Consider the following 14,877-nt stretch of genomic DNA (forward strand, 5'->3'; position numbering starts at 1 on the left):
GAAATATTCACAAGAAACAGACATAAAATTTTAAAAAGACAAGAGTATAAAAATCTTGACTAGGTGACCAGATCAAATAATTCACAAATTTCATTTGTGACTTATGGTAATCCAGTGAACTTTCCAAAGCAGTCATATATTTGACAAAAATTACTGGGAAAGCTTAAGATTTAATGCTTTTTATATAAGTAAAAACAGAAGAAAACAAAATTAGTTTGGGTTAAATCAGATATGAAGAAGTTAAAGTAAAAACAAGGCAACTTAGCAATTGTGTCTGGGGAAATTTTAAGGAGTAAATTTTTTAAGTAGTACATGGAGAGATGCAAGCATAAATCCCAGCAGCAATAATGTGCTACTCTGATCTTAGTGATATTCACTTTTAAGTGATGCCATAACTATTGCAACAATCCCGCATTTATGACAACATTTATCTACTCAGTCCCTGAAGACAGTGAGCTTAAAAGTAGTGTTTTTCTTTCTTTTGCATTTACTAATGATATATTTAGTTTTATAGGCACTAGTCACAGATCGAACCTTTTTTATATCTCACTGTGGTGTGTAATTTTTTTTTAATAACTGTATGTTTAAAATAATTAGTACTGCTGGATATAATCACTAATTTCCTAAAACTGCAAAAGGCAACTTAATATTTCTGCATAGCAGCTGTAATACACAATATTGCACAGAACTAAATTATTACAAACAGTGCCAGCAGTTTTCTATACACAGTACTTAAGATAATTATAAAAAATCATCTTCATTACTGCTTGCTAGCATTTTTTTTAACAGTTTAATTTGGATAGGTTACAAAATACATTCAAATCACACAGATATAATTACTGTAAACCCAAGAAGCTATAAAATGTTCCCAACCAAATCCCTTTGACCCTGTTAATGTCTGTTCCTTGTTAATCTAAGGCAAACATTGTTTGTAGTGTGCATTTGTTATAGAATATAAAAAAGGAGGGGGGGGTTAAGGAAATCCCTTAACAGTTGTTATTGATTCCAGCATTTACCGACTGAGAGTTAAGTGTGGTTTACAAAACAGAACAGATGCAGATGCTGACAAAAAGGTAAACAATTGTTGCATGGCTTCCTGCCAGATTCTGAGCCGATATATTAAACTCCAAGTGAAGCACATTTCCCCTATGGATTGCACTTATTGCCACTTCATTTCCTATGTGCTCCGTCTCTCTATTGCCGTGCCTGGCACTAAGCTATTTCCAGTTCTTTGCTGACCCCTGAGGCCTGGTGCTACCACACACAGCCATTAAAGAAGGGAATTGCATGTGTCTGACACGGCCTGAAACCAATTATTTGATATTTTCTTCAGAATGATGCCCAACTCTGTTGGGAATGTGCAATCATGAAATAATTTACCTCCTGATTTAATTTTTTCCTGCACAAATTAGTTGTAGACTGAGCTGGCTATACACAGATGCCTGTGACATAGCTCTGTCTTATCAAGATGATACTTGAAATGAAGCAAGGGGGGTCTGAACTGAATAGGATGGGGGATCCTTCTCTAAAGAGGCATTGACAAATTTATCAGATATACTGATCACACATACTCTCTGTTGATCGAAAATGACAGACTCTTAAAGAATTACCAGGATAGCAGAAAAAAACACAAGAATGCAAACCTTATCAGTGTATTTATTGTATTTAAACATCTGATTTCCGGTTTCCTTTTTGTGTCAGAAACATTGGCACATGATCAAAATTTAACAAAAACTAAAAAGTAAACTCTCATTGGTTCCTGACTGAGTGACGTTCACTAAATTTAATACTTAGTAATTCTGCTATTAGATATGGTCATAAATGTCAAGAAAGCACATGGTTTTCTGTAACTCAAATCCCTACAGGTGCCTTTCGCAGAAATATAAAGGACTTACATTTTCTTGTCTGTGTATCAGAGAAATAATGCAAAACATGAGATTATCACTTATCAATAAACATAGAGAGCTTGTACAAATTTACATATGTTTAATATGAATAATGAGATATTAAGGCCAACTGCTCAAACAGTTGTGTGTCTATAAAAACACAAGGCTCTTTAGAGGGACTGAGTGAACATAAAGCTTCAACCAAATCTGTGTGGTAATATCTTGTCTATAAAGTCGAGCAAGGATTTTTCTCATTTTTACATACAGATTCCACATTAAATCTTTGCTATTAAATCTTAAAGGGACTGTGATTGCTCCACTTCCTATTTCTCTTTGAGGTTTAGACTCTACTAACTAGACCCATACACCAATAACTGTGAAGTTTATGGCTTTTGTAACCATGACTAAGGAAAATATCTATTAAAAGTACACACTCTTCAAATAGCTGAAGGATCACTGTTTTATTGCGCTACAAAAAGAACATTAACAATGATGATAATAATTCATTTCAGCATAGTTTGGAAAGAAGATATAGGAAGGCACTATAAAACAATTTTACAATATAACTTTCTCTCATAATGATCATTATAAAATTTGGAGGCTATTCTCTTCTTTTCAGGATAGATTGTTTCGCAAACCTGGGTAGGTGTCTACTCCAGTAATTGCTACACAATTGAAAATAAAAATAAAAGTAACATATGAAGAGAAGAATGAAAACAATTGTAAACAAATTATTGAATTTGTTTACAATTGTTACAAAAATAACACAAAATACAATTGTTACAAAATAACACAAAATGTTAATACCGAATTTTAAGTAATTTCTACCTTGGAGGACAAACAATATAATGACAGTTATTCTAAAATCAGCTCAGTATGATCATAGCATAGAAATCTAAAGTAGTAAAATTTCAAATTATTTAGTCTTTTATATTTCACTAGCATCATAATTCCAAAGGTCTTATTAGAGTTTCATCTCTCAGTAGCACTTACCTGTTAACTTGGTACTTCCTATGGGTCTACTATGGAAGAAATGAAACTAATACTAGGGAAAGCTATACTTTTCTGAATAGTCGGCAAGGGTTTTCTGATTTTACTCAATGTTGCAAGTTACAAAAACAAACATTGATAGGTTTTGCTTTTGATTGAGGCAATATACTGTACTTCACTTTAAGTAATTTTTTATTTCTTTACATGTGCAATTTTCGATCTCCATTTAGATAGCCCAGTCATCAAAGTTCTCATGAATGTTCTGATAAGACTAGAAGTAAATTAAAAACATGTGTGTAAACAAGAGAATACAAATTCAATTTTAAGAATGACAGGGGCAAAAGACATTCTAACTGGAAATCCATTCATGACTTTTTTAAACATTTTACCCAAAGCTAAGGATTATTTTCACATTTCCACATGTGAGCAATTGACTGGTCTAACTCTTAAAGCTACCAGCAGTTTCTTCTGAATAAATTCCTATGCAGAGGTCAGTCCACACTCAGAAAATGCCAATTTAGAGAAATAATGTTAATAGTCCCCGGTGTAAAAGACATAGATTTCCCTTGAGTTTATAAGAAAAGGTGGAAATATTAAATGACAGCCACTTTGAGGCAGATATGTTCTAAACCAAATATTTCACTTCACAGATATGATACTGAGGGTCAAAGATTTTCATACTTATATATAAATGATGACAATGTTACTTCATAATGTACATCCACCAACTTGATTTTCATAACGAAGAATGTTATAGTACATGAACAACCATTACAACTCTCAGTCTTCTGTTCGAAAGACTATTTCTAAAGGATTTTTATCAAATTTTTTTGTTTATTAAACTTTTCTTCTTGAACATTTATGAAAAAAAATGTTTGGTACTAATAACTGATTAATAGCATAATAACCAAAAATCTCATATTACATTTTCTGAGGATCTGAGAAAAAAAAACACATTAATTAAACAACACTCAAGCTTATAACTGTCCACTGGAAAATGACCTTAGGTTAAATGAGAATTCAGGGATCCATGACCTGTAAAAGTAAAAACCTGTAAACATTTTTACACAGGACAAAATAGCCAAGCAGTCACACTTACTGCGTCCATAAATCAAGACACAGAATGACATATATAACTTTAGCAGGGGAAAGCAGAAATCAGAAAAGTCTCGAAAAAGTTGTACAGTAACTTAGCAACTCATTTTCTAAAGAATTTGAATTTCTGGTTTTCAACAATCCCACTGTGTATTATTTGTCCACATTCTTTGCTCAATATAGAATAGCTGCAAAATAAATTTTTTCACTTTTAGAATTTTTTTTTTTTTGTCTTTTTAGAGCGGCACCCACAGCATATGGAGGTTCTCAGGTTAGGGGTCGAATATGAACTGTAGCAGCCAGCCTACACCACAGCCACAGCAACACCAGATCCGAGCCTCGTCTGCAACCTACACCACAGCTCATGGCAACTCCAGTTCCTTAATCTACTGAGCAAAGCCAGGAATTAAACCAGCATCCTCATGGATACTAGTCAGATTTGTTTCTGCTGAGCCACAACGGAAAGTCCAGAATCAGTTCATTCTTAACTTCTTTTCAATAATTTGTTTACAATTGTTTTCATTCTTCTCTTCATATGTTACTTTTATTTTTATTTTCAATTTTATTTATTGATTGATTAACTGATTTCTTTTTTAGGTCCGTACTTACAGCATAAGGAAGTTCCCAGGCTAGGGGTCAAATCTGAGCTACAGCTGCTGGCCTGCACCACAGCTACACCATATCCGAGCCACATCTATGACCAATGCCACAGCTTGAGGCAATACTGTATTCTTAACCCACTGAGCAAGGCCAGGGGTTGAACCCTCATCTTCATGGATACTCTTTGGATTCTTAACCCACTGAGCCACAACAGGAACTCTGTGTTATTTATATTTTAACTAGGCAATTTCTTTTTCCAAGTAAAAAATTAGGGTTTTAAAAATCTCAGTATTTTATTTATCGTTTTAGTTTTTAAAAATGTTATTGGGAGTTCCCATCCTGGTAGGGCAGAAACAAACCCAACTAGACAAGTGAATTCATTTACTGAGAGACAGAAAGGCAGTATTTAAGGCTTGGTCATTATTCAAAAATGGATTTGAATCCCTGCTGAGGTACATCCTAACAGTGGGATTTTTTGGGAAAGCTACTTAACTTGTCCAACCTCAGTTTCTAAAACTATAAAGTAGAGATAATCAGAGTTTCCTTGTGACATAGCGGGCTAAGCATCTGGCATTGTCACTGCTGCAGCTTGGGTCATTGCTGTGGCACAGGTTCAATCCCTGGCTGAGGAACTTCTGCATGCTATGGGTGTGGCCAGAAAATAAAGTAGGGATAATAATTCAAATTTTCAGAAATATTGTAGAAATCAAATGGTATATTAGTACATCAAGTGCTCAGAATGGTGCATGGCAAATTTAAAAGCACCTAAGAAACAGTCATCTATTATATAACTGACTTTATATATTTGTAAATAGGTTAACAAGGAAAACTGAAGATCATCAATGAGAAAATAACAACAAAATTAATAGTGAATTCATGTTCTGAGTAGCATCCTTTGCAAAGTGTATGTTTTATTCAAGTTGTTAGTGCAAAGAGCCTAAGCTATTTGTGCCTTAACAAAACTCAAGAATCAGAGTAGGTAGAAATGACTTTTAACACAGAAAACTGTCTTAAATGGAATGAAGAATTTGTCCTGTCCTAATTCTTATATAAAGGATGAAATAAAACCACATAGTGCTAATTTTCACCTTCACCTTGGTGGATCATTTGTGTACCTTTACCATGGAGAGAGAGACAGTACAGAAAGGAATTAGATTGAATGCAGGATGTCCTCCTGGCTCAGGAAAAGAGAAGACAAGCCCATTCTCTCTACTGATATCATGGATGGCCTAGCACGTTCCAGGAGAAGCCTCAAGATGGCACTGAACATGCCATGTACAGAAGTGGCAGGAGGGAAGGCTTTAGGATCAATTATGCCAAAACTCAAATCACTTTAGACTTTCTTTACATGCTGAAAAAAATACTAAAATTATTTACAAAAGTTTAACATGTACAACTGTCTCATTGTGTAATATAGTGCATGAAATTCTTACCCACAGACTCAAAGGAAAGATCACTTACTCTCCCATGCTTTATAGGCCTCATTCTGAGGCTGTCATTCTGTACTTATACAGGCGTTTGTATGATTAGAGAGACACTTTTTTGAGAAGAAGTATTTTGTCCATGCCTACTTTATAGCATTTCAAGAATGAGCTGATTCTTCCCCAGGAAAAAAAAACATAAGTCACTATTAAATTCCTGCTTTGCCTTCTTTAAATACATGCCAGAGAAAAGACATATGGATTTCTTTTCAATCAACAATACAGAATAATACTGCATTTCCAGTTTTTGCCTGTGATCTTAATTTTCATTTGTCTGTTTTAAAATGCTCCTACAAAAATAAAAAATTGAAACTAAAAATAGAACAGAACAAAAAGAGTCTGTTGTGGGATCAAAGAGGAAGCCCCCCAAAGAATTACTAGCAATAGCTTCAGATGTCAGCTGGAAGGAGAGACTCTACTTCCTGTTTTTGTTTAATTACAGACTCCCCTCCTTACCCTCCCATCCTCATTAAAAATGTAACCACAGGACATGGCCAGTTTCCATATTGTTATTTTCAAGTTTCACTTGGGGAAGAAAAATCACACAGATAAAGATCTAAAGGAAGTTTTGTATTTGCTACAAGTGGCATACAAAGCCACACAATTAGCCAGCTAATACTGCTTTATTGTGAGTAGAGAAAATCAATGTGACAGTTTCCAGTGACCTTTTGTAGGTGTAAAATCTCCTCGTAGAATGATATCCATATCACGGAGTCAGAATAAGTTTATTTTTTAAATTTTTTATTCTCTCTCTCTGTTTAAAAGCTGCACCTGTGGCATATAGAAGTTCCCAGGCTAGGGGTCAAATCAGAGCTGCAGCTCCAGGCCTACATCATAGTCATGGCAATGCCAGATCCAAGCTGTATCCGTGACCCACACCACAGCTTGCAGCAATGCCTAATCCTTAACCCACTGAGTGAGTCCAGGGATCAATTCTTACGGAGACTTTGTTGGGTTTTAACCCACTAAACCACAATGGTAACTCCCAGAATAAGTTTAGGGTTAAAGCTTAGATTACCTGATATAACCCTTTCATTTTATCAATTAGAACAGTCTGAAGAGGTCAAATGACTTATCAAAGATCACAAACAAGAGGGTGGGAGATTGAGGATAAGCACCCTTGACTCCTGATAACTGTATTTTTTACCTTCTGAAAGCAAGTAACTGTAAACAAGTAATGTACTAGTATTTCATTAAAATGTAGCAAGTATGATAAAACAGTGGGAAAAAAGCTGATCAACAATATCATTTATTCGTATTTTCAGCAATGGTACAACAACAACAAAAAAAAACACCAGAAATTATATTACTATTTTAAAGGAATTTGTAATAACTGAATCAAGATATAACTTTTTCTTTCAAAATTTTTTCCCCATTACTGTTTTGAGCTATTTGAAATTCCAGCTCCTACCAGTGTGGGGTTAGAAAATAACAAGCATAACTGTCATCAGAAATCTAATGGAGATCTTCATCTCAGGGGCATAACAGGGTGAAGAGATGTGGTGTCCTAGGAGGCTTGATCTCTTCTGTAATAGCTAACAATAACCTCCAGAAAAATTCAGAAAAAGATACACAGGGGACCATAACATTTATCTTAAGATCGAAACCTCCTAATCATATCATTTCATATTAAAATACAGAGAATTTATTTAACTAAAATTCACTACCCATAAACAATCCTCTCTTCTTCAAAGCACTGAGAAAAGCAGCAGCAACTTTTCCTTAAATCGAAAGAAGGAGCTCTCATTGTGGCTCAGCAGAAATGAATTTGACTAGCATCCATGAGGATGCAGGTTTGATCCTTGGCCTTGGTCAGTGGTGAAGGATCCGGCACTGCTGGGAGCTGTGGTGTAGGTCACAAATGCGGCTCAGATCCCATGTTGCTGTGGCTGTGGTATAGCCAGCAGCTGTATCTCTGATTTGACCGCTAGCGTGGGAACCTCCACATGCCACAAGTGCGTCCCTAAACAAACAAACAAACAAACAAATCCAAAGAAAATACAATTTCAAAAGTAACTTAATCACTTGAAAGAGTATCTGTAGAAGTAATATTGTTCTTTCCCAGGATGGATCACCAAATTACCAAAAGTCTATAATACTTAATTTATAACATTATTTCATCTTTTTCTTCAAACAGCAAAACAAAAACAGACATGCGGATCAAGAACAGAATTAAGAACCCAGAAATAAACGCTTACATATACGGTCAACTAATATTTGATCAGGGAACCAAGAATACTCATTGGGGAAAGGGTTAAATAAAAGGTATTTGGAAAAGTGGATAACACATGCAGAATAATGGAATTAGACCCTATCTTACGACATCCACAAAAGTTAACTCAAAATAGATTAAAGACTTAAACATAAGACCTGAAACCAAAAACCTATCGTAGAAGAAGCACAGGGGGAAAGATCCTTATGTTGGTTTTGGCAATTATTTTTTTGGACATAATACCAAAAACATAGCCACAAAAGCAAAAATTAATAAGTGGGACTATATCAAATAGAAAAGCTTGTCCACAGCCAATGAAACAATCAACAAAATGAAAAGACAGCCTAGGATAGGGAGAAAGTATTTGCAAGCCATGTATCTAGTAAGGGATCAATATCCAAAATACATAAAAAACTCATATCCCTCAATAACAACAGCAACAAAATCCAATTAAATTATGGGCAGAGGATCTGAATACACATTTTTCCAAGGACATACAGATGATCAACAGGTACATGAAAAGAAGCTCAAAATCACCAGTCATCAGAGAAATGCAAACCAAAACCACAATGAGATGTCACCATATATCTGGCTATCTTTAAAAAGGGAAGAGATAAAAGGGAATCTGTGTTCAAAGTTTGTGGGAGCATAAATTGGTACAAACACTGTAGAAAATAGTACATAGGTTCCTCAAAAAATTACACGTAAAACCACCATCAACAATTCCACTTCTGGATATAAATCTAAAGGAAATGAAAACAAGGTATCAAAGAGATATCTGCACTCCTATGTTTATTTGCAGCATTGTTCACAATGGTCAAGATAAGGAATTAATCTAAGTGTTCATTTATGCATGGATGTATAAAGAGTAAGTGAGGAGTTCCCACTGTGGCTTAGTGGTTAACGAACCCAACTAGCATCCAGGAGGATGTGGGTTCAATCCCTGGCCTCACTCAGTGCGTTAAGGATCTAGCATTGCCATGAGCTGTGGTGTAGGTCACAGATGTGATACAGATCCCGATTTGCTGTGACTCTGGCGTAGGCCGGCGGCTAAAGCTCTGATTGGACCCCTAGCATGGGAACTGCCATATGCCATGGCTGCAGCCCTAAAAAGACAAAAAAAAAAAAAAAAAAAAAGAATAAGTGAGATTGAGATATATCAATGGAATATTATTGTCATGAAAAAGAAGGTACTCATACAGTTTGCACAACATGGATGCATTATGCTAAGTGAAAAAAATCAGACAAGGAAAGATAAGTACTATATGATATCACTTATACATGAGATCTTAAAAAAAATGAACTCATAGAAACAGAGAGTATTAAGATGGTTACCAGGGGATGGAGGATGCAGGAAATAAGGAGATACTGTTTGGTCAAAGGGTACAAATTTCTGGTTAGAAGAGTAATAATTTCTGGGGATCTAATGTACAGCATTGTGACTATAGTTAATAATAATGTATCACATACTTGAAAGTTGTTACCAGAATAAGTCTTAAACGTTCTCACCGGAGTTCTCGTCATGGCTCAGTGGTTAATGAGTCTGACTAGGAACCATAATGTTGTGAGTTCGATCCCTGGCCTTGCTCAGTGGGTTAAGGATCTGGTGTTGCAGTGAGCTGTGGTGTAGGTCGCAGATGCGGCTCGGATCCCAAGTTGCTATGGCTGTGGTGTAGGCTAGCAGCTACAGCTCCAACTAGACACCGAGCCTGGGAATCTCCATATGCCATGGATGCGGCCCTAGAAAAGACAAAAAAAAAAATTCTCATCAAACAAAGTAACAGAAATCACGTGATATGACGAATATATCAACTAAAGCTATGGTGGTAATCATTTTGAAATATTATGAAATATTATGTATCAAATCAACATGTTGTACATTTTAAAGTTACACAACATTACATTTCAGTTATATCTCAATAAAGCCGAAAAAAGGATGAGTATATATACAAGGTCAGCTTAAGATAACTCAGTAAATCACAAAATAAGTACTACAAGCAAAAAGAAAAAAAAAACAAAACAAAACCCTTTTAAATTGGCATTACAGACTTTGAAAGAGAAGAGTGTGGGATAGTTTATAGGAAAGTAAAATAATGACAACACTAAAGTATATTTAGCATACAGAGGATTCAGAACAATGATCTTAATGGAATGAGCTATTTCCACCCTGTTCTTTTAGGAAGTATAGCACAGTCAGAGTCAGGGCACCACAGTCAGAAAGACCTGAATTTCAATCCTGGCTTCACTCTGTAACTTCAATCAAATTACTTATCATATCTATGCCTTAGTTTCCTCACTATATAATAAAGATGAATAACAGTACCTATCCTGTTGGGTGGTTAGAAGGTTTTAATGAAATAACGCACATCAATGTCTGACTCAACAAATGTTAGCTATTATTACTTAAGGAATGTCTACAGTTTTAGGGTAAAGATAATATTCAAACCATTTGAGCCTATCTAGATTTTATTCAACAAGGAATATAAATATTATAAATTTTATTAAGTATTTATAAAATATTATTATTATTACTTTACAATTTTCAAACTATATTTCCTTAATAGATAAAATTTCATCATTGGGTTAAATATTAGTGGAAAATGTGGTTGATCTGTTAAGAGTTAGTTTAGGAGTTCTCATACAGCATTAGCTGCATGTACTCATTTAGTTTTCTTCCTTTTACCTTGTCTACCTTAGAAACATTAAATACAGTAGCTGCTAAATGCCTTTCCTATGGTAGGTACTCAATAAAGCCAAACTGAACTGATTTTCACTGAGCCCACTTGAACAGTGCTGTTTGAAATTTCTTTAAAAAGTTACAAAGCATTTAATTCTACACTTTGAGGCAAGATCCAGTAGCATGGTGGTTAAGAACATGAGTCTTGAAGACATGAAGACCAACTTAGGAATCCTGACTCTGACCCAGGGCAAGTTAATCTTTCTAAGCTTCTTTCTTTGTTTATTAAATTGGGATAATAAAGAAAGGGATGAACTTAGCATATTACCTGGCATATTGAAAGCATTCATTTAACAAGTGGTTTATACCAAAATTCAAATAAAGGAACTGGAGAACGATCAGTGCACTTGGACTTGTGGCTAGTGCTTCAAATTTTAGCCAACACACATAGTTCTTTCTCACAAACGGGAAAACACCTCAATATCAGCCCTAAAGACACCATAGCAACTTATACATATTTTTAACATATGGATGTTTTCTTCTGTTATAAACTAAACTATATTTGGCACATATAAAGCTTTCATATTGAAAGCACTTTTAAGTAAAATTTTCTGAGGGAATATAAAAATTTTAGAAAATAAGTAAACTTATGAAAAGGCATTTAAAATTTATGTAATGATTAAAATGAAAATCTTTAAACTTTGAGCAAAATTGTAATGTTCCTAAATTAATTGATTTTGTATTCTGCTATAATCTAAATTAGTTGATAATTCTATGATGTGATATAACTTCCTGAAGAAAATAAAAAAAAATTAAGAGAAAACATTGAATTATGTGAAAATTCATATATCAGAGCAATTGTTATTCTGGTATTTTATTAAGAAAGATAGGTAAAAATATCGTGAGCTGTGGAAATTTTTATGCAGTGATCATAAATTGAAAGAGCAATTTACTATAATTTGATAATTTTGAAACACTTAAATAGTTTATGAACCTGTTTAGAAATACACCTAGAGTTCTACATAAAAGCATGAGTAAGCATCATTTTCAAAATAATCATATTTTTTACCAAGAAAAATTTATTTAATCACAACAGATTCTTTCCTTTTTCCTTTACCTTTTGAATAAATCGGGAATCCTCAAATCATTTTTTATCTGTATACATATTATAGAAATATGATTAGAGGAATTTTTAAAGATCAGCTACAGTTAATGCTCTAATTCCATATCCAATTATAATATTTTATAATTAGTATTTCATAATAGCTCTTTATTTGAATTGGCTGACTGAAATATATAATTTTGAACTTCCAACTTTAGTTAAAGAAATTTCAACAAATTTTCAACAATTCTTTTTATCTACTAATGCTTCAGCTTTGGAAGATACAATGAGCTAAAAATTAAACTTTTCTGTTTTATATATATATGTATGTGTATATATATATATATATATGTAATGTTTCACCCAATAACTTATGCGATTAAAAAAATTTAAACTCTTATTGGTAGCATTTCTGACCTATATTCCCAATATGCTTAACAATTTAAATGACAGGAAAGAAAACACTTCTATTACTATACTTACAGAAAAAGAAATGCATAAGAGAAATGTGTAGTGGAAAATTTCTTAACATTTATTTTCTGATTTATTTTCAAGTTTGCAATTAAGTTTAACCGAATAGAAAAGTTTTAAAAATTAAAGATATCAAAGGCTTAAGTTAAACCAAACAGGAAGTTAAAAAATCACTAACCCAAAGCATGCACTGCTCCTCTATGCCTGCTGGAGCTCTTGCTTGTTTTAATCACACGGACAGCACTTTCTTTGAACTGCGGCTCACAAAAATTTTCAAGAAATTTTGCCATTTCTTCTGTTAAAGTATCCAGGTAAGTTTCTTTAATGAATTTCACTGTTGAGGACGGAGCTAAAATTTCATGTAGTGTGTTAAAATCCTCTTTTATCATTGAGTATAACTTAAGCATTGTACCTTGGTATCCATCAGCCATTATGTCTAAATTTGATTCTCTGCTGTAAGAAGAAAAACAGTTCTGCAGGAGTTTTGCCAACAGTTTACTCTGTATGTTTTGGTACTTGATTGTAACTTCTGATTCTGGATAAAGAAACAAGAGTTGCTGTATGCACTGATTTTTCAACAAAATTTTTTGCTGTGAATTGTTTATTTCATTGTGGCTTTGTAATCTGCTCACTAAGAAACGTCGGAGATGTAGTCTTATATCATCCCATATAGACTTTATATCCATAGAGGAATGATCTTCAACAGAATGAAGAGAAGTCCTAGAGAGGAAATGGAAAGATGTTCCACTTAGAGTTGATGGGAGTGAAACACTGCTCTGGCAGGAGATGTCCCAAAGTAGATCCAATACCATTTCTTCTTGATTTTGTTCGTTCTTCAACAAATCTTGCTAACAAAAATAAATTATAATGTTAGAAATGTGATTAACTATAAGAGTAGCAAAAAAAATGATTTATACAATCATACAGAATTTCATAATTCATTTCAATTTATAATCAATACTCTGATGGTCTTCAAAAATATTTTTTTGCATTTGTAATTGAATCAATTCAGACATTTTAGAATATTAGCTTAATGGTCTGTTAAACTTTGTAAAAGCCCAGGTGAAGAGCTAATTTTTCAATTGGATTTCTAGACATAGAGTTTTAAGCCCTCCATGCCTGATATAATCACAGTTGTAAGGAAGCTGTAGTTTAAAAATTCTAAATAAAAATCTATAGTAAAATATCAACTGAAATGTAATCCTAAAACAAAAATAAATTCCAAGATCATTCCCCTAAGTAATTCCTGGCAGATAATTTTCATGACTGAATGAGTATACTTATTATAAAACTCCAAATGAACATAGAGAACAGAGACCTTTAAATGTAGCACATGCCTAGGGGTTACTAATAGCTGCCATCCTGAGAAATAAAATTTAATACATTTAGAGACTTTAGCTTTCATTTAAATTTCTTTTTGAGAATCACATTAAGAAAGATTTTACTTTGGAAATTAATCTGAGAATATTTCAGTTCTCTCCAAAGAAATAACGAACTCAAAATGTGAAAAAAATACTCTAAGAATTGTTCCTCAAAAGATGATACAGAATTACTTCTTTATACTTTCTGTGTTAACTGACAGAAAGTAATGGTAGGTGTAATTATGACAAGAAAAGGGACAAAAAAATTACTTTCTTTTTGGACTTTGAATCAAATGCACAAATTCTCCTTACATGCTGACTTTTCGAATTTTGTCTATTTCAGGGATTAATGGAATTAAATTATATTCTCCAGTAGTTGATTATTTTAAAAAAACAAGCTGATTATTTTTAAAAATGGAAGCAAGTTTCAAGTGGCATAAAATCAGGCCAGCTTTGAAATTTTGTATTGACAAAGACTTTAACTTTCATTTAAATTCCTTTTTGAGAGTTACATTAAAAACAATTTTACTTTGGGAATTAATCTGAGAATATTTCAGTTCTCTCCAAGGAAACAACTAGCAGGTATTATGTGTAACTGATAATTATGCGCAACTCCTAGACAAATTCCAGGGCACTCTCTCAGTCCCTCTAAGCACTATGATAGCTAATTTAATGTTCTATCTGTAATAAATAGTAATACCTAATATCTATGTAATTGTTTATGACATAAAAGCACTCTTCTACAGTTTCTTATTCATAATGAAAACTCTGTGACATAGATACTTTAAGCCCCTATTTATAGATAAGGACATTAAAGTGCAGTATGTTTAAGTTACTTTCTAAATGTCACACACAGTAAAGCACAGAACCAGAATGGATGCTTGGCTTCATTCATGTCCATGTTTTTTATACTACACACTAGAGAACCAAAAAGTGCATTGAACTTTCTGAAGCTCCTCTCTCTCTCTTCCCTCTATTTAGTTCCTTTGATACTTCTGGAAA

The 14,877-nt window shown here is 33.6% G+C and overlaps 1 protein-coding gene across 10 annotated transcripts in view; it reads right to left on the bottom strand.

The window, feature by feature from the left end:
• Positions 1-14,877, bottom strand: part of KIAA0825 — a 399,794-nt gene that overhangs the window by 324,581 nt on the left and 60,336 nt on the right. For 8 of the 10 annotated variants that reach the window (XR_014838284.1, XR_014838285.1, XR_014838282.1 and 5 more), the window contains one exon: positions 12,693-13,362. Coding sequence is in view for 6 of the 10 variants with exons in the window: in XM_085014028.1 (XP_084870154.1) it covers positions 12,693-13,362 (670 nt within the window). In the remaining 4 variants the exon portion in view is untranslated. The remainder of the gene's footprint in view (positions 1-12,692; positions 13,363-14,877) is intronic. The other 2 variants (XM_085014032.1, XM_085014030.1) reach the window with 1 other exon arrangement.

Source organism: Sus scrofa, chromosome 2 (assembly GCF_054392235.1).
Source record: "Sus scrofa isolate SSC_HxYL_T2T_F1_AM1 chromosome 2, Sscrofa_HxYL_maternal_Yorkshire_Landrace_v2.0, whole genome shotgun sequence".
Classification (NCBI taxonomy): domain Eukaryota; kingdom Metazoa; phylum Chordata; class Mammalia; order Artiodactyla; family Suidae; genus Sus; species Sus scrofa.